Source organism: Salvelinus namaycush, chromosome 9 (assembly GCF_016432855.1).
Source record: "Salvelinus namaycush isolate Seneca chromosome 9, SaNama_1.0, whole genome shotgun sequence".
In the NCBI taxonomy this organism is placed as follows: domain Eukaryota; kingdom Metazoa; phylum Chordata; class Actinopteri; order Salmoniformes; family Salmonidae; genus Salvelinus; species Salvelinus namaycush.
The window spans coordinates 35,735,806-35,756,159 of record NC_052315.1 but is presented as its reverse complement, the minus strand read 5'-3'; the positions used below and the strand labels follow the sequence as shown (position 1 = coordinate 35,756,159).

The 20,354-nt window shown below is 43.2% G+C and overlaps 1 protein-coding gene across 1 annotated transcript in view; it reads left to right on the top strand.

Moving 5' to 3' along the window:
• Positions 1–19,972, top strand: part of LOC120054020 (GTPase HRas-like) — a 35,214-nt gene extending 15,242 nt beyond the window's left edge. The window contains exons 2-6 of the mRNA XM_039001375.1: positions 5,048–5,186; positions 7,437–7,615; positions 14,298–14,457; positions 14,714–14,838; positions 16,764–19,972. Of these exons, the coding sequence (XP_038857303.1) occupies positions 5,076–5,186; positions 7,437–7,615; positions 14,298–14,457; positions 14,714–14,833 (570 nt within the window). The 5' untranslated portion in view covers positions 5,048–5,075 and the 3' untranslated portion in view covers positions 14,834–14,838; positions 16,764–19,972. The remainder of the gene's footprint in view (positions 1–5,047; positions 5,187–7,436; positions 7,616–14,297; positions 14,458–14,713; positions 14,839–16,763) is intronic.
• Positions 19,973–20,354: the final 382 nt, after the last annotated feature.

Here is a 20,354-nt window from a genome sequence, read left to right as displayed (position 1 = left end):
TGTAGGCAGATGTGTCTGTGTGTGTGTGTGTGTGTGTGTGTGTGTGTGTGTGTGTGTGTGTGTGTGTGTGTGTGTGTACACACAGGGAGTATGTGTACAGTTTTATGAGCACATGAGGAGTAACAGGGCTTCGTGGAGCTCAAACTGTAGAGGTAGGGTTGGGCAGACACACACGTGCCCGCGCACACACAGGTCAGGACAGGAGGTTAGTGTAGGATGGGGCTGTTGCGTAATAAAGATATTTCTGAGTGCAGTGAGGATGTACAGTGGCTGGTTGGTCAAGAAGGTTGTGGTGAGTGTAGTGTACTTACCACAGGAGTATGCATATGTGGGGTAGAAGATCCAGGGTTTGTTTGTTTGTACGTGATCTGTGTGGGTACAGTAGAAGATAAAGGTGGGGCAGATCCATACACTAGGTTGCAGTGGTGGGAGGTAGGAGAGGTTGTTTGGCTGGCTCATTATACTCTTGATGGTTGGCTGGCTGGCCAGAGGATTGGGTGTTGTACTGGAACTGATTCCACCAGTGTGTTCAGTCTTGTCTCCTCATCTGCTTATTGCCTTTTTGAGAGACACATACATACATACATACACACACACACACACACTCACTCCTGACTTGCAGTGAAATGTTTATACGTTTTCCCCAGTCTCTTCACAGATCTGACAACCGCTCTGATGATGCTATATCACTGATCTACGTCCTCTGTTACAACACTCTGAATTTGTGTAACCAAGGGAGGGGTTCTGCGGTTGCCAAGAAGCATCAGTGAAATTATCTTGTGGTTAGCTGAGGTCCTGGTTACATCCAGAAAATAATGTTGCAAAACACGATTCTACACATTTTGCTATGGCTTATGCCGTGTTATGCCGAGTGAGTCAAAAATTTGAACAAAATCAATGGGGGCCTCATGCCATGACATGTTTTGAATTTTTGATTCTCCCTGACTGTCTAGTTTTTGTTTTGGTGATTGTTAGTTCTCAATGATCTTATTTAAAAAAATATATATAGCTCCATTATCTTAAACACTTTATCTGGTTTTAGTCATTTAAGTTTACACTGACCTTTTTACATCCCAATGTATTTTTTGTATAATTATTATATAAACTCAGCAAAAAAAGAAACGTCCTCTCACTGTCAACTGCATTTATTTTCAGGAAACTTAACATGTGTAAATATTTGTATGAACATAAGATTCAACAACTGAGACATAAACTGAACAAGTTCCATAGACATGTGACTAACAGAAATTGAATGTGTCCCTGAACAAAGGAGGGGTCAAAATCAAAAGTAACAGTCAGTATCTGGTGTGGCCACCAGCTGCATTAAGTACTATAGTGCATCTCCTCCTCATGGACTGCACCAGATTTGCCAGTTCTTGCTGTGAGATGTTACCCCACTCTCCCACCAAGGCACCTGCAAGTTCCCGGACATTTCTGGGGGGGAATGGCCCTAGCCCTCACCCTCCGATCCAACAGGTCCCAGAAGTGCTCAATGGGATTGAGATCCGGACTCTTCACTGACCATGGCAGAACACTGACATTCCTGTCTTGCAGGAAATCACGCACAGAATGAGCAGTATGGCTGGTGGCATTGTCATGCTGGAGGGTCATGTCAGGATGCGCCTGCAGGAAGGGTACCACATGAGGGAGGAGGATGTCTTCCCTGTAACGCACAATGTTGAGATTGCCTGCAATGACAACAAGCTCAGTCCGATGATGCTGTGACACCGCCCCAGACCATGACGGACCCTCCACCTCCAAATCGATCCCGCTCCAGAGTACAGGCCTCAGTGTAACGCTCATTCCTTCGACGATAAACGCGAATCCGACCATCACCGCTGGTGAGACAAAACAGCGACTCGACAGAAGAGCACTTTTTGCCAGTCTTGTCTGCTCCAGCGACAGTGGGTTTGTGCCCATAGGTGACGTTGTTGCCGGTGATGTCTGGTGAGGACCTGCCTTACAACAGGCCTACAAGCCCTCAGTCCAGCCTCTCTCAGCCTATTGAGAACAGACTGAGCACTGATGGAGGGTTTGTGCGTTCCTGGTGTAACTCGGGCAGTTGTTGTTGCCATCCTGTACCTGTCCTGCCGGTGTGATGTTCAGATGTATCGATCCTGTGCAGCTGTTACACGTGGTCTGCCACTGCGAGGATGATCATCCTTCCTGTCTCCCTGTAGTGCTGTCTTAGGAGTGTCACAGTACGGACATTGCAATTTATTGCCCTGGCCACATCTGCAGTCCTCATGCCTCCTTGCAGCATGCCCAAGGCACGTTTACACAGATGAGCAGGGACCCTGGGCATATTTCTTTTGGTGTTTTTCAAAGTCAGTAGAAAGGCCTCTTTAATGTCCTAAGTTTTCATAATTGTGACCTTTAATTGCCTACCGTCTGTAAGCTGTTAGTGTCTTAACGACCGTTCCACGGGTGCATGTTCATTAATTGTTTATGGTTCATTGAACAAGCATGGGAAACAGTTAAACCCCTTCACAATTAAGATCTGTGAAGTTATTTGGATTTTTACGAATTCTCTTTGAAAGACAGGGTCCTGAAAAAGGGACGTTTCTTTTTTTGCTGAGTGTATATAATATCTCAGTACTAGTCAAAAGTTTGGACACATACTAATTCAAGGGTTTTTCTTTATTTTTGCTGCCTTCTCCAATGTATAATAATAGTGAAGACATCAACTATGAAATAACACATGGAATCATGTAGTAACCACAAAAGTGTTAAATATATTTGAGATTCTTCAAAGTAGCCACCCTTTGCCTTGATGACAGCTTTTCACACTCGTGGCATTCTCTCAACCAACTTCACATGGAATAACTTTCCAACAGTCCTGAAGGAGTTCCCACATATGCTGAGCACTTGTTGGCTGCTTTTCCTTCACACTGCGGTCCAACTCATCCAAACCATATCAATTGGGTTTCTCACATACTACATGACTCCATATGTGTTATTTCATAACTCTGATGTCTTCACTATTATTCTACAATGTAGAAAATAGTAAAAATAAAGAAACTCTTGAATGTGTACTGTGTGTGTGTGGATATTTATTTTAAGAATATTTGTTTAATCTTATTTTGGGAGGGGGCAACAATTTAGCAGTGTGGCTGTTTTAGCCACGCTACACTGCCACCCAGTTCACTGGCCTATTGGGTTTGACCCTGTCAGTTCAGAGCTTTACTGGTTGGCTCGGTCTACTAAGGCTGGCCTGGGATGCATGTGCTGAGATCTTATGGGACAATTACAAATTGATAGCTTTCTGTTAGCGGTTTTTGTTTTACGGCACTGATGTCCTATAAGTAAGCCACTAGTCTGACACCGTGTTTTATAGCTACAGGTGACACACTGATTGGAGCTAGTGGGGCTAGTGTGTAGTGACACACATGGATCAAAACCATCACCAGTGTCATCAAGGCTACATTCATATCTGATGCTGTGGGTTATCTCTGAATCCCTCTCACACACTCCATTCTGCCATCTGTTGCAGTGAGCGACTGGATATGTACAGACAGTTTACCCTTCCACTTGACAGTTCACTGTGTATTGGACAATACTCCTATGGCTCCCTTTCCTTGCCTCCTCTCCTTCATGATCAATGAATGGATTGGATATGGTAGATTTCCACCTTTTTTATAGCTCTCACCTGTCAAAAGAATGCATTTCTAAAGACAGACATTTTTACATTTTGCAGACGCTTTTATCCACAGCAACATACAGGAGCAATTAGGGTTAAGTTGACTCAGGGATTTGAACCAGCAACTTTTTGGTTACCGTCCCAGCGCTCTTAACTGCTCGCCTACCTGCCACAGCCTGTTGTTTTGCGTCTCTCTCTCCAGTCATGTCAGATCAGTGATGAGATGAAGTTGCCTGGCTACCCAGCCTCCTTGCTTCAGCCAAACGCTACGCCCATGGACGTACCTCCCCAATCTTTCACCGAATGTGAACATATTCCGGGCTGTCTGATTGGTCCAGAAACCGATGGGTTGAGCCAGAACGCGTGCGTAAAGTGCCGGTTTCAAAATTCGTCATTAGCTTTGATAATCTGATTGGTTAGAGACGATCCCATCGCTGACGTTTTGTACAATGCCCCTCATCACCACAAACGACTTCACTAAAGTATGTAGTGAACGACAGAGCAGCGGAAGAATTTAGTGTGAGTCGTCAGGCTAGAGATAAAGTGAGATCACGATAGGAAAGGATGTGTTCTGGAAGAGAATAAGGCCTGGTCGTATTTACTATTAGCCATATGGAAGCAGACAAGACAAAAAAAGGACATGCCTGTCCAATAAGAAGCGCTTGCTTTTGTTGCAAAACGTTTTGCACTAAGGAATACGACCCAAGTTGTTTAGTGAGAGCCAATGATTTATTGGCAGGGCAGCCGTTTGTAATGGCTGTGCCTGTTAACTGGACCCACATGGTAGTCCTAAAACCTTCTGACAGCAGGGCCTCCCCTTCTCTGTCCTCTCCTTTCCACTGCCCAGCAATGCTGCAGTGCCACCATGTACTGTATATTCAACAGCTGCATGGGCTACATACAGGCTTTCAGAGAAACAGCACCTTTACGCTGTATGGAGAAAAAAAAGGCTTCCGATTGTGAGGTAGGCAATACTAGGCATCAATGAGGAGCACTCTGCCAGTGTCAAACCCCCTCCGCTCTCTCCCTCCCCCTCGTGTTGAGCGGGAGTGGATGGAAACATTGAGTACCTTCAGCACATTTTTCACATTCCCCTATGGGGTCTCAGCCCCCCTACACACACACACACACACACACACACACACACACAGACACACACACACACACACTGTTTGCCCATCCACCTGGGCAGAGGTGGTGGTTAACTCCGTAGCATGGTAGGGGTTCAGGGAAGCTAATGTCAGACTCAGAATACTGCCAATGAATATACAGTACCCCAAATGTATACTGTACATTGAAGAATAACAAAACATCATAACATGTATTAACCTTTCTCTTCACTCCCTGTTTTTCTGCTGCTCTGCTATTTCTTTCTCTCCTCTCTCACGCTCTCCCTCTCTCTCGCAGAAGTGTGTGTGTGTGGGGAGCAGTGAGGATGACGGAGTACAAGTTGGTGGTGGTGGGGGCAGGAGGTGTGGGGAAGAGTGCACTCACCATCCAGCTTATCCAGAACCACTTTGTGGATGAATACGACCCCACCATAGAGGTATGTGTCCAGAGCTTCTGTCTGCAGCTGATCACTGTGGGTGATGTCATGCGGATGTGGCCCCTCCCCTGGTCTAGTGAACGGAGTAGAGTAACCTAGTGTGACTCCGCTGGCTCGTTGGAGAGACCACTTCACTATGGCTGCAATATTTTTTCCATTAAAACACGAAGCAGACTACTCTTTGGTCTTTCTAAAACCTGCTGTATGTAAAATAGTGTGTTATAGCTTGGAAAATAAATCAACTTGACTCTGGATGACAACATGTTGTTTCCAACATTAGGGATGTTTTCCTAAAACCACTTTGTTTTGTTTCCTTGCCACGACACTAACGACTATTGCATTACTGGTATTGTCCCGTCCCTGCTGTTCACTACAAAATCTCATTACCAAATATGACCACTCACTATCAATTCAATTCAACTGTTTTTGTTTTTTTACTACACCGCTACTCCTAATGTCATTCCCCTCCGTTCACTATAAGAGCGGGAGAGAGATTTGGAGAGAGAGAGAGAGTCTGTCTGATTTCTCCACTACCCTCTCTCTCTCTCCCCCTTTCTCTCTCTCGTTCTCACCACGCCTGCCTCTGGCCAGACAATGTCTTTTTTGTGTGTGTGTGCATTCCTGTCCCCTATGCACTAGCACACAAAGGCCCTGCACCACATGTTTGTGTCTGTGTGTTGGGACGCTAAACATTTGCCCTGCTACTCTGCCCTCTTGATACCACTACCTCTTCCCTGGCCAGTCACACAGCATAGGGATTTAGCGTATATATCAACCAGCACACTCCTCTCTCTCTGTGTGTGTAAAAAAAAAAAAAAAAACTGGGTCCCAGGCTCATGCTTTAGACCTAGTCGAGAGACGTGTGTAAATGGTTAGTTATTATATTGAACACGCATCAATGGATTTCAGCTTATACTTCATTCCATATTGCTAGTATGTTAATTTAGTCAATGGAATTTATTTGCAAAGAATTTGCAAAACCCAATCAGATTTCGACAGAAATATGTCTGGGACGCAAAGAAAATTCAAGGAGAGGGGGTACAAAAATGGTCCGATTAATACCGCCATTGAGAAAATTCCAAACAAATCGAGACATGATCTTTTTCAATGACAGTCTCGCAAAAAGAAGCATTCTTGCATTCTAACTACCCACTATTCAAAGTGCTCTGAACAAATTAAAGGAATCGTTCAAACATTCTAAGATCCGATGACAGTATCGGTATTCTCGCGGCGCTCAGAGATCAATTGGTAAACTCTAATTTACCACCCCAAAATATCCCTGCACAACGTCAATTTGCCCCTCGACCGGATGGAAACTACAAGTGTAATGGCTGTGCTCAATGCAATGGCACTTATATATGTAGATCCTTCAAACACCCCCAAACAGGGAAACAGATCCCAATTAAAGGTGTTATCACGTGCTTCACTAAGTCAGTTATTTATCTAATAACTTGTCCTCGTGGTAAAAATGATGTGGGTAAAACAAAACGCGAATTGGAAGTGAGAATCTCGGAGCATCGTAGCACCATTAGGTGCAGGAACTCGACTTACCCAGTTGCGGCCCACTTTTTGGAAGTGAACCACTCGATTTTGTCCCTATGTTATATCGGCGTCGAACATGTCACCCTCCCTAGGAGAGGGGGTGATCTCAACAATTTATTGTTAAAACGAGAGGCTGCCTTGCTCCTCTCGGTCTCAACGTAGACTTTGATCTGAAGCCATTGTTGGGATTTTGCTATTGTTATTGTTAGTTTCCTATGTAGCCAAATTGTATATATGATCGTATGCTATCCATTCATGTGTTTTGTATGTTATTTTTATCTGAGAATTAACCAATGATATCAGGCCACAACCGGCCATGATTACAGACACCTGTGTGTGTCCTTTGACACTATATAAACTAGTGACCTGCAGTGTTTGTCTTTATATCATGATGAAGACAGCTTGTCTGTCAACGTTGGTTATTAAATTATTGCATCACCTCTCCTAATAAGGTGTGCGTTTCTTTCGCCTCCAGATTACAGCCATCTGAAACCTAACAAGGTGGCAGGTAGTCTAGCAGTTAAGAGCGTTGGGCCAGTAACCGAAAGGTCGCTGGTTCAAATCACCGAGCCAACTAGATGAAAAATCTGTCTGTGCCCTTGAGCAAGGCACTTAACCCTAATTGCTCCTGTGCACACTTAGTTAAAGAATACGTAGGCAGCCTGTCTGTAGCAGTGTAACTGGAGGATGTCCCTCCCCCTGTTTTAGGACTCGTACAGGAAGCAGGTGGTGATTGACGGGGAGACGTGTCTGCTGGACATCCTGGACACTGCAGGTCAGGAGGAGTACAGTGCCATGAGGGACCAGTACATGAGGACAGGGGAGGGCTTCCTCTGTGTCTTCGCCATCAACAACACCAAATCCTTTGAGGACATCCACCAGTACAGGTGTGTGTGTGTGTGTGTGTGTGTGTGTGTGTGTGTGTGTGTGTGTCAGGACAAAGGGTTATACAAAGCTATACAAAAAAAGCTTAGCCTGTGACTGAGGGGATTACAGCACGCTGTCAATTAAATCGATCCTGACTCAATTGGACCAGAGAGAGCAGTGTTAATTTAGTCAACGACCTTTTTCCTGACTAAAACTATGACGATAACGAGATGAAATGCCCTTGAAAAATGTGAACTATTACAATTTTAATTGACAAATGTGACAATTCCACTTGAGACTCAATTTCACATGAAGCTCCTTTTCATCTGTTTTTTTTTTCCCCCAATCTTCAGTGTTGCAGCAAATGTGAGTTGCGGTAGCTTTTTTCGTATAGGAAAAATTAATGCTATTTTGAATATTAGGAGTACAGTAATACCAGGTCCTCTCCTAATACTATCGCTGCACCATTGAGAGCATCCTGACTGGTTGCATCATAGCCTGGTACGGGAATTGCTCCGTCCACGACCATCCAGCAGGTGATGAAGACGGGTCAGTAAATCACTGGGACTGGGCTCCCACCCATCCAGGACATCTACTTGAAACGGTGCCCGAGGAAGGCATGCAGCATCATCAAGGACCCCACATACCCCAGCCACGAGCTGTTCTCTACCGTGGGGCAGACGATATCAGAGCATGAGGTCTGATACCAACAGGCTCAGACATTTTCTATCTACAAGCCAACAGACTGCTGAACAATTGAACTGGACTGACCACCTGCTCTGATTCTTTGCACCTTAGCACACATGTACACACCCACACAGATAGATAGATGTGTGTGTGTATACCTATCTATCTATACATACATACAGTTGAAGTCGGAAGTTGACATACACCTTAGCCAAATATATTTCAACTCAGTTTTTCACAAATCCTGACATTTTAATCCTAGTAAAAATTCCCTGTCTTAGGTCAGTTAGGATCACCACTATTTTAAGAATGTGAAATGTCAGAATAATAGTAGAGAGAATGATTTATTTCAGCTTTTACTTATTTCATCACATTTCCAGGGGGGTCAGAAGTTTACATACACTCAATTCGTATTTGGTAGCATTGCCTTTAAATTGTTTAACTTGGGTCAAACGTTTCGGGTAACCTTCCACAAGTTTGGTGAATTTTGTCCCATTCGTCCTGACAGAGCTGATGTAACTGAGTCAGGTTTGTAGGCCTCCTTGCTCGCACACGCTTTTTCAGTTCTGCTCACATATCTTCTGTAGGATTGAGGTCAAGGCTTTGTGATGGCCACTCCAATACCTTGACTTTGTTGTCCTTAAGCCATTTTGCCACAACTTTGGAAGTATGCTTGGGGTCATTGACCATTTGGAAGACCCATTTGCGACCAAGCTTTAACTTCCTGACTGATGTCTTGAGATGTTGCTTCAATATATCCACATCATTTTCCTGCATCATGATGCCATCTATTTTGTGAAGTGCACCAGGCCCTCCTGCAGCAAAGCACCCCCACAACATGATGCTGCCGCCCCCGTACTTCACGGTTGGGATGGTGGTGTTCGGCTTGCAAGCCTCCCCCATTTTCCTCCAAACATAATGATGGTCATTATGGCCAAACGGTTCTATTTTTGTTTCATCAGACCAGAGGACATTTCTCCAAAAAGTACGATCTTTGTCCCCATGTGCAGTTGCAAAACGTAGTCTGGCTTTTTTATGGCGGTTTTGGAGCAGTGGCTTCTTCCTTGCTGAGCGGCCTTTCAGGTTATGTCGATATAGGACTCGTTTTACTGTGGATACAGATACGTTTGTACCTGTTTCCTCCAGCATCTTCACAACGTCCTTATACTTGCGTACTATTGTTTGTACAGATGAATGTGGTACCTTCAGGCATTTGTAAATTGCTCCCAAGGATGAACCAGACTTGTGGAGGTCTACAATTTTTTCCTGAGGTCTTGGCTGATTCCTTTTGATTTTACCATGATGTCAAGCAAAGAGGCACTGAGTTTGAAGGTAGGCCTTGAAATACATCCACAGGTACTCAAATGATGTCAATTAGTTTATCAGAAGCTTCTAAAGCCATGACATTATTTTCTGGAATTTTCCAAGCTGTTTAAATGCACAGTCAACTTAGTGTATGTGAATTTCTGACCCACTGGAATTGTGATACAGTGAAATAATCTGTCTGTAAACAATTGTTGGAAAATTACTTGTGTCATGCATAAAGTAGATGTCCTAACCGACTTCCCAAAACAATAGTTTGTTAACAAGAAATTTGTGGAGTGGTTGAAAAAATAGTTTTAATGACTCCAACCTAAGTATATGTAAACTTCCGACTTCAACTGCATATACATATGTGTATACACACACACACAAACATATTCATGCTGCACACACATCACAACTGCTGCTACCAGACTCTTATTATACTGCTTAGTTTATACACTGCCCCCTTCCCCAATACATAAGTAAATATTGGACTGTAAATTGTGCCTTACTGTATTATACTTATGCTAAAATGTTTATTCTATTCTACTGAGCCATTTACTTTATGTTCGTATTCTTATTGTTTATTTCTTATTGTTGCATTGTCGAAGGAACCTGCAAGTAAGCATTTAGTTGGATGATGTATACAATGTGTATCCCACACAAGACTACTAAAACTTGAAACTTCTGGTATTTTTGTAAAGCTGAAATTCTCCCCTTTTCAAGGAAACAACTGTTATTTACCCATCTTGGCGGTTATTTTGGGGAGATAATCAGAGCTGTAAATTGTTTAACCTGTAGGCAAGACTTTTATTGCCTATATAGTTAATAATGGCTGGCATTGGTTACAATCTGCCACTATCAATGTTGCCAGTTAAGGTATACTACTGGATAGTAGGCCTAGTTGGACAAGGTTATCTGGATGTACATAATGGAAGTTAGAGGTGGCCTAATTATTCATTATTTAATATTTAAAAACGCAGACTATTATGTGATTAAAATGTCTGTGACTAAAACTAAACAAAAATGGTCCCGCATTTTAGTCTTTACTCAAATGTCACTAAGACTAAAGGGTATTTTAAGACTATAACTAAATCTAAAATAGCTGCCAAATGAACACTGGACCAGAGAAGAGCAGCAGGAGAGGAGAGGGATAGCACCCCCAAGGATGAGGGAGAGATGGAGGGAAGAATTCCAGATGACGATGATAATCTATTCTGCGTCTTCACTCTCCCCACCCCTGCCTCTCTTTCTCTCTACCTTTCTCTCTCCCTCTTGTTTGTTTTATTGGTAATGAGAAAGATTGTTATATTTGGGGATCGTGATTAGAACAGAACCACACACTCTAACAGCCAGTGGCAATTTTAGCATGTTAAAAAAAATGTTGGGGATGCATGCCAGCAAAGCCACGACACAAAACAACATTAAACAATACATGAATTGCACTATAAGGTGACAAACTGTGCCCACAAACTGTTAGGGCCAACACCTTACCATTGCTACACCTGGCTATCAGCGGAGCCTTGTCTGGCAGCGAAACAGTTCATTCAGCCTCATTTACTACCTTTAAAAAAAAAAGCTGATATGGCTGACTTGCTTAAACAAATGTCGTTTCTACTGATAATTGAGATGTGCAAACTATGGCACAAGGGGACAATAAGAGGCAATCCGAAATTCCGGTTAAGACATTAATGAGCGAGCTAGGACGGACGTAGTTAATAACTATTTGTTCAGCACTTTTGAAATGTACAGAGACAGAATTCAGAACATGGGCCGTTCTTAGTGTTCTCCCTGTACACCAAGTCAGAAGCATAGGATAAATAAATTGGGCATATAAGCAGACAATGAAAGCTCTTACAATATTCAATGATTACATTTCTCTAAAAACAGGTTATAGGCTACATGTGCACCACCAAGTCAGAACAGTAGGCAAAATTAAGAGTGGAAAATAGACCAAATGATTAGGGTGAGGCACATGGGCTACTAACAGCTTACTACACAACATACACTTAGTATTACTTTCTTAGCTACAGTATACATATCTCATTGGCATATTACATCATTTATACAGCAGCATACAATACATTTTTGGACTCACCTTGTGCTGTGCTCACTTGAACATGGTGGTGCAGCCATCCTTCGCGGGCAAATTTTGTCATCAAAGTCTGACTTTCTCTGGATTTATTGTGCTTTCAAGACAACTGGGAACTCTTGGGGGGGGGGACAAGGTTGAATAATGTTGAAGTCGGTGATCTAGAAAGAGGCCCCAGTTCCCAACTTTACAATTTAGTGGTGGGTGACCATTCAAAACTTATTTTCCCAGTCAGAACTCGTTTTTTCCCAAGTTCCCAGTTGTCTTGAACTCATTTAAGTCAGATTTCTCAGTTCCGAATTTTCCAGTTTTGAACGCGGCAGAAATCATGCTGGATTGACAGCATGGCCAATGTTTTTTTTTGTGGGTTTTTTTTTAAGCTTGGAATAGAGACCCTTAAACCCAGAATTGGCACCACACACCCACTCCACTGAATAGCAGGCTAGTGATTGCTTTGCAATGCTTGCAGTTAGCGACTGATGACTTCCAAACCACTCATTGTCGAATTTGCGATTTACAACTTGTTGTGTAATGTTTATGGCCGATGAGCACCGGTACGTTTTATCTAGAATTTCTCTTCGTTATTTCACTTCATATGACAAGGATTAAAAAGGATTTGCCAGTAGATTGTCGACTTGATTCATGATGATGACCACTAGCTAAGATTTTGAAAGTATGGTGTTGACATAAGTCCAATCAAAGCTACTGTTCAATTAAAGTGATTTGACGTCATTTTATCTGCAGCCAGTGGCCTCGAGCGTTCTTGGATGGGAACTTCTAATGTAACTCTATGGCAGCACCCATGGGGCTTGAATTTTCGCGCTCTACCCTTAGATTTGGCAGTGACGTAGTGTCCCCATGAGTGACAGAACACTGAGCCAATCACGGCACAACTAGAGAACATTACCAACCCCCTACGCTCCGTATTTTCCGCTGGATGCCCCACCACCACAGAAAGCACTGAGATAGGCTGAAACACCTGCATTTTGGAGCTGCCTTACAAACATGGTTTCTTTTTTGCTTTCTTGTGTATGTGGCTTTATTAACTTATTTTTTTTACACATTATTTGTAAACTGATATGTGACATGTATTAATGCCAAAATAACATGCAACCCAAAACCCCACCTGCCCTGAATGACGGGTCGCCGCTGCTAACAGCACGTTTGTCTCCCCCCTGTTTTACTCCTGGCAACCTGGTGTGCCAGGCTCCAAAGCTGTCAGTTAACACCACATCATTGTCTAAAGATGGACGGACACTCAATGCTGTAATAATACTCCCCATCCCAGATCCCGGGCCAGAATGGAGGATGACTACGGCGTTAAACTGGTCAAGTTATTTAAAGATGTATTGTTCATGTGACAGACAGAGGGAGGGTGCAGTTCGTTCAGTGTCTCTGTGTTAACTCCAGCTCTAATGCCAGGCTGCCAGCTGTGGGATTGGTGAAGCGTGCCTGTTGCCCACCATTTGGCCTGCACTATATAGGGAATCGACAAGGCCAAAGCGCTATGCAGAGTCACTGATCTACAAATCACACCAAACGGACCATAGATCGGTGTTGGTGGGTTTGCATTGGCTATTGTGTGTACTGCTAGGTGATGAAGGTAAATTAAGGGGGTGATTATATAGATCTGACCCATTACCCTCGGTCTCACACGGTCACACAATCATCTGACTGGCTGTTTTAGTGGTGAGCTCATGTTCCCTGCCTTTCCCATCCATCTCCATAGAGATTGAGCATGCGCGTCCCAGGTTGTCTTTATTTTCACAGCACGACCATGGATAAAGACAGCCTGGAATGCCACCACAACTCCTCCACCTGGTGTTAGCTGTCCTGCCTGTGACTGTGCTGAGTTACGGACATAGAGACGTGGCACGAGCTGAGTTGATGGATAGATCTGACCCACTCCCCTCAGACGCTCACACTCCCCTGGCCTGCTAGCTAGATTGCTGCTGGAGAGATGAGGTCATACTGTTTGCTGCCCACCTGCCTGCTGTCCACCTCCCTCCAGCAGTGCTGCACAGCAAGGCCTGCTCCTCTGGGTCATAGAGCCCCTTGTTTGTCTGACTGGTGGTGTTTATAGGAGGGAAGGAGAGGGAGGTAGGATCCTATACAGAAGGGTGAAATGACCCACGAGCAGTGAGCTCCTTCCTTGGGAATTGATTATGGCAACTTTACATAATGCATTAGTTGTGGAATGACTTTGTAACAGGTGGGTATGTGTACAGCCAGTCGCATAGTGTTTGCCTAGAGGGCGGCAGGTAGCCTAGCGATTGAGCGTTAAGCCAGTAACCGAATGGTCGCTCGTTCGAATCCTAGGTGAAAAATCTATCAACGTGCCCTTGAGAAAGGCACTTATTCCTCCTGTAAGTCGCTCTGTATAAGAGCGTCTGCTAAATGACAAAATAATTTACGTAAAATGTTTACAGTCACCGTGACGAAGTGCATTCCACTCTACTACAAGGTATTGACATTACACCAGTAATTCTACTGGTAGTTCCTCTGGTATACGGTTGATGTAATGTGGAGTACGGTACTAATTCCTGTACACAAAGGTTAAAAGAGAAACCGGTTAGACCAAGTAAGGTACTGACCAGTGTCTTTCTGTCCTCCTGTAGGGAACAGATCAAGCGTGTGAAGGACTCTGACGACGTACCGATGGTGCTGGTGGGTAATAAATGTGACCTCCCGGCGTGTACCGTGGACACGCGGCAAGCACAGGAACTGGCCCGCAGCTATGGAATTCCCTACATTGAGACCTCGGCCAAGACACGACAGGTACACTTCCACACACATTGTCTCGTTTCGACCATTGCAAATGTTCTATTGGTTGCATCCGATTGCCGTTTCCATGGTGATACCGATCCGACTTTGAAAAGCTCAAGTTTTTGAGATTTCATTTGTTTTCATTGTTAAAGAACTGCTCAAACAAATATAGAGAAAGTCATGTTGATGGCCATGTTTACGAGCTTGATAATATGTAATGCCCACTTTGCAGATTGATGTAGTTCTGAAGGTGTATGTGTGTTTGCAGGGGGTAGAGGATGCCTTCTACACACTAGTCAGAGAGATCAGGCAACACAAGCTGAGGAAGCTCAACCCTCCTGACGAGAGCGGGCAGGACTGCATGAGCTGCCGCTGTGTGGTGTCTTGATGGAGGTCAGTCATAGACTCAGCCCATTACCAACTTTATTGCAAGCAGGGATGGGCAAAAATGACAAAATACAGTTATAAAATGTATCTGATTTAAAATGCATGCATTTTAAAATACTAAAATAAATTTGCAAGTAGCCGGGCCGTACAGCAACAACATTCTCAGTAACGGTTACAGAAACGTTTTACTTGCTATGACTGATATTTATTTTTATTTCACCTTTATTTAACCAGGTAGGCCAGTTGACAACAAGTTCTCATTTACAACTGCGACCTGGCCAAGATAAAGCAAAGCAGTGCGACAAAAACAACACAGAGTTACACATAAACAAACGTACAGTCAATAACAGAGAAGATCTATGTACAGTGTGTGCAAATGTAGAAGAGTAGGGAGGTAGGCAATAAATAGGCAATAGAGGCGAAAATAATTACAATTTAGCATTAATACTGGAGTGATAGATGTGCAGGTGATGATGTGCAAGTAGAGATACTAGGGTGCAAAAGAGCAAGAGGGTAAGTAATAATATGGGGATGAGGTAGTCAGATATACACAGCCAATCTGTAAATAGCACAAGTACAGTGATCGGTAAGCTGCTCTGACAGCTGATGCTTAAAGTTAGAGGGGAGATATAAGGCTTCAGAGATTTTTGCAATTTGTTCCAGTCATTAGCATTAGAGAACTGGAAGGAAAGGCGGCCAAAGTAAGTGTTGGCTTTGGGGATGACCAGTGCAATGTACCTGCTGGAGCGCGTGCTACGGGTGGATGTTGCTATGGTGACCAGTGAGCTGAGATGTGGCTGGGCTTTACCTAGCAAAGATTTATAGATGACCTGGAGCCAGTGGGTTTGGCGATGGATATGTAGTGAGGGCCAGCCAACGAGAGCATACAGGTCGCAGTGGTGAGTAGTATATGGGGCTTTGGTGACAAAACGGATGGCACTATGATAGACTGCATCCAATTTGCTGAGTAGAGTGTTGGGGGCTATTTTGTAAATGACATCGCCGAAGTCAAGGATCGGTAGGATAGTCAGTTTTACGAGGGTATGTTTGGCGGCATGAGTGAAGGAGGCTTAGTTGCGAAATAGGAAGCCAATTCTAGATTTAATTTTGGATTGGAGATGCCTAATGTTAGTCTGGAAGGAGAGTTTACAGTCTAACCAGACACCTAGGTATTTGTAGTTGTCCACATATTCTAGGTCAGTTGTTGTTCTTTATCTACCTTAGTTGAACACACTTGACTATAAGTCACTGTGGTTAAGAATTTCTGGTAAATAACCTAAATGTGTATGTGAAAATGAACATACCAAAATGAACTGCAAAGCACACGGTATTATTATTTCGCCTTGTTTCGGGGCGGAGCTCATTAGAATAATATTCAGCATGCTTTGCAGTTGTTCGTTTTTACATATACATTTATATTTAATTAATTTAGCAGACACTTTGATCACACCATAGTGCAATCAGACTTATTATACAAATGAAGGGTGAAAGGTAATTGCTGTAATAAAAAATATATATCTAAATTATAGCTCTCGAATGCATCTGGTTACAAAATCATTGTAGTGTAGTTCAGCCCGGTGTAATACAAATGACAAAATACTCAAAAGTAATTTAAATACTGCCCATATCTGATCTCAAGAATAATCAACAATATAGTTTATCCGGCACAGCCAGAAGAGGACTGGCCCCCCTCAGAGCCTGGTTCCTCTCTAGGTTTCTTTCTAGGTTCCTGTCTTTCTAAGTTTTTCTTAACCACTATGCTTCTGCATTGCTTGCTCATTGGGGTTTTAGGCTGGGTATCTGTATAGCACTTCGTGACAACTGCCAATTTGTTAAAATTACTTAAATAAAATACATTTGATTCATTTATTCACAGCAGAGACGCTGAGTCCTTACACAATGTCTTAATAATTTATCCTTCTCTCCCACAGCTCACCAATTCGCGGTGAGGAGTGGACCTATGGCGCGTAGTGGCAGCATGGACTTGAAGACTGACGGTGGAAGCTGAAACAACAACAACAAACTTTGAAACTAAAGAGGACGGTCAAGGAAAGGCAGAGCAAGCAGATGTATCACCAAGCTATCTGTGTACCATAGACGTTTGGGAGAGGAGTACCTTGCCCCTGCCAGGCCAGGCTGTGCCATGCTAGTCTCGTCTAGACTAGGCTTTCTGTCCCCTCTTTTTGAGTCCATGTCTGCCAGAGCAACACCACTAATGACTGTTTTTCTCCAGTGTGATCATGCCGAACATCTCCAATGAGTTCCTGCAAAGTTATTGTTTAACAGTCTCAACACTGGTCTTAAAGGGGGGTGTCACCAACCCATAGTGAGTCCCCCCACCACCACCTCACACCTCAACCCAGATTTTACATTTGACCCCCTGAAAAGAGTGGACAGTAGTTGCCTATATCCCCATGCCTAATTAACCTCCCCCAGCCTCCCTGTTCCACTCTAGAGGGGCTCTGCAGAAACCTCATTATTATGGATACAAGTAGGGGACAGAGCATGATGCAAGACACACCACATAGGAATGGTGCCTTTTTTTACGGTTAGTCCAGCCGTCGAACCTAACTTTTCTTCTTAAACACATTGTTTTTGCTATGTGATTTTTGTTGTGATTGAAGGTGGTCATGCTCAGCGCTGTAAAGTAAGTCAGGATGTTTATTTTGTGTGATGGGAGGTTGCCATTTTAAGACCTGTCTTGGGTGGAGAAGTGAGTGGTACATGAGTGATGTTTTACTTTCTGTTGCCTTCAAGGTTGGGCTGAATTGTGGGTGGAGGCTGGGAGACTAAGGTCAATGCTTGGTCCATGCAGTGCCATTTATTTATCATGGAATGGTTACGCAGTGAAAGATTCTTGCACAGCTTTTCAAGGAAGTGGAACAAAATGTGCTTTGAGCTTGATTACCGGTGGCATTAATTTCTTTCAAGTTCCTTTGCTTAAATAACTTCATGGTGTTTAGTATAGTTTGCCAGTTGTAGATAGCAGGTATCAGTCTTCCCTGTGTTTTTATTAAGGCTCAGGAAATAGGCATGTCCAGAAATGCCACGTCTTTTGATCCTGGAACATAAGATAGAATGACAGAATTTCAACTTCACAGATTGTAATGCACAAGACCTGCCTTAAATTACTGCTAATATGCGGGATAAAACTGGTTGTTTGGCCACAGTAACCTTCTCTCTCATTCTACTCACTACTGCCGCCTCAGAAAGATATTTGGTTCCCTGAGAAGATCATTTGATTTAAGATAGTCATGTCTGAGCCAACTTCTATTGAAAGAAAAGTCAGCGGAAAACATTCTTCATTTCAGGGGTTCTCGTAAATTTTCTCAATATTGAATGATGTAGGTAGGACTACTAGCTTTTGTGCTCTCTACAACACTAACATCAGCATAGGGCTGACAATACAAATGAACACTGCTTGGTCCTGTTTAACTTGCCTTATTTGTTAGCTAGTACTTCATGCCTTGTACATGTTAGAGCAGTAAGTTTGTCGGAAGCAAGTGTTTCTGTGGTGGTCTGTGTCTGCTTTCCTCTGTGGATAACTGTTGTTGTGAATGACTTATGGCGATTGGAGAATGTTTTCCTCATGTCTGGAGGGAAAGAAGGAGCACAAACAAACTCTGAAACACTCCAACCAGATGTGATTTTGTACTGCATGCCCTGTCTGAATAGTTAGATTGTTTGTGTTTTAGTCCAAACTAAGTATGTTTAGTGACTCCAATCTTAATTCATTAAGTGTTCTGGGGTTTCTTTTACTGTAAAAGGGCCACTTTATTTCGATTTCCTCCTCTTGTTTTTGAAGGTACTTATCCCCATAGTTCAGCCACAGTGCCACAGTAGAACATTGTGATGCCTCATTAGACTTCTGTCAAAGCCAAGTCAACACCCCTTGACCTCTTGTATAGAAGATAGACCTAAATGTTGGAAAATAATCATTTTCTTTTGTTTCTAGAAATGCTTAATTTCACTCTGACTTTTTGCTGCTATCATACATGTGAGTGGTGTTCCTTAGCATATGTACAGTACGTGCTCTTGTATGTGGTTTTCCAGGAGCTCCCTCCCTCCAACAAACACTCTGCTGAGTTACCCCCTATCTTGCCTGAACACAACACCTTTTGGCATATAAGGGCTTTTTGACCTGCACCCTCTACCATGAGAGGGCCCTGCAGTCAGACAAGACTCCCCCAGATCCTGTCACCTTTCCTGGTTTGCTACCCTTCATATGACCCCTTGGATCCAGGGAATGGACAAACTGTCATGGAGGTGGGCTGTGGTCGAAGGATGAAGACACTGCACACAGGCTTGGTACCGTAACCTCAGACGACAGCCACTACACTTATTCTGGCTCTGTCTGGATATAACTTCTCCACTGCATTGTGTGGACCACAGATTATATTCTGGAGCTCTGAGGGATTCTGAGACTGGGGCGATGTTGACCCTGTATAGGTTGATTCTCAATCATTTTTTGTGGGGGGGGGGGGGGGGTCAAACTGATCAAACTGTGAAAAAAAAAGTGCATTTTAACAGAAAATACTGTTCTATTAATATATGGCACTCCATAACCGTATAAAGTAAATCTATTCTGTACTTTGAAAAATAAATAACCAATCTTAAATCTTTGTCCACATAGTGATCTACTGGGTAATGTTAAACAAATCAGACATGCTATGTAACTTGTGTATCAGGTGAACATCTGGTGATAGAAGACATGTACTGTACAGTTGTCTGAACTATAGTTGCCAGTTATATGCCAGTTAATTATTTTCTACCATTTCCCTTGTCTGTCTGTACTATATTGTACACTGACTGACAGGCAGTTATGGACACACATCTGAAGGTAAATTCTTACAAACTGGACATCAGTTGTCGTCAAGCGGAATACAAGACCAGCAGGCCACTGGTAATCATGTCTGAATGGAGGGGACAATTTTGGGGACAAAAAACGTGGACATTGGGGGGGTTTGCCCAAGTACTGAAATCACATAAAGGGCTTGCTTCTCCCTGTAAAACTGTAGTTTGAATAAGCGAGAGAGGATGTGGGTTTGGAAGTTTGATTGTGAAAATATCAACTGTTTGAACTATTTAAGATGTATTTACTCTAACAAAATAGCAAATGTACAGCAGGGCAGGAATAAAGATGTCAAGATAAACTCATTCACCTGACTGACCGTAGTTCTTTTAGCTACCATCTCTCCCCCCTCAGTCCTTCCCTCTCTCCTCTCCCCCCTCAGTCCTTCCCTCTCCCCCTCAGTCCTTCCCTCTCTCCTCTCCCCCCTCAGTCCTTCCCTCTCTCCAGGCTAAAATATGAATGTAAATACTATGAACACCACATTTGTTTTTAGTGCAAAAACAAGGACTTTGTTAGGGAATTTTACAAGAATCATTGGAGCAGTTAAATATAACTATTTATCCACATGATTGAAGATGTCTAGTGATCAGAGCAGACGTGTGCAAATCACAGTAACAAACTGAATTGATAGCACAAGTTAGAGTTAAGAATATGAAAAATGCACAAAAAT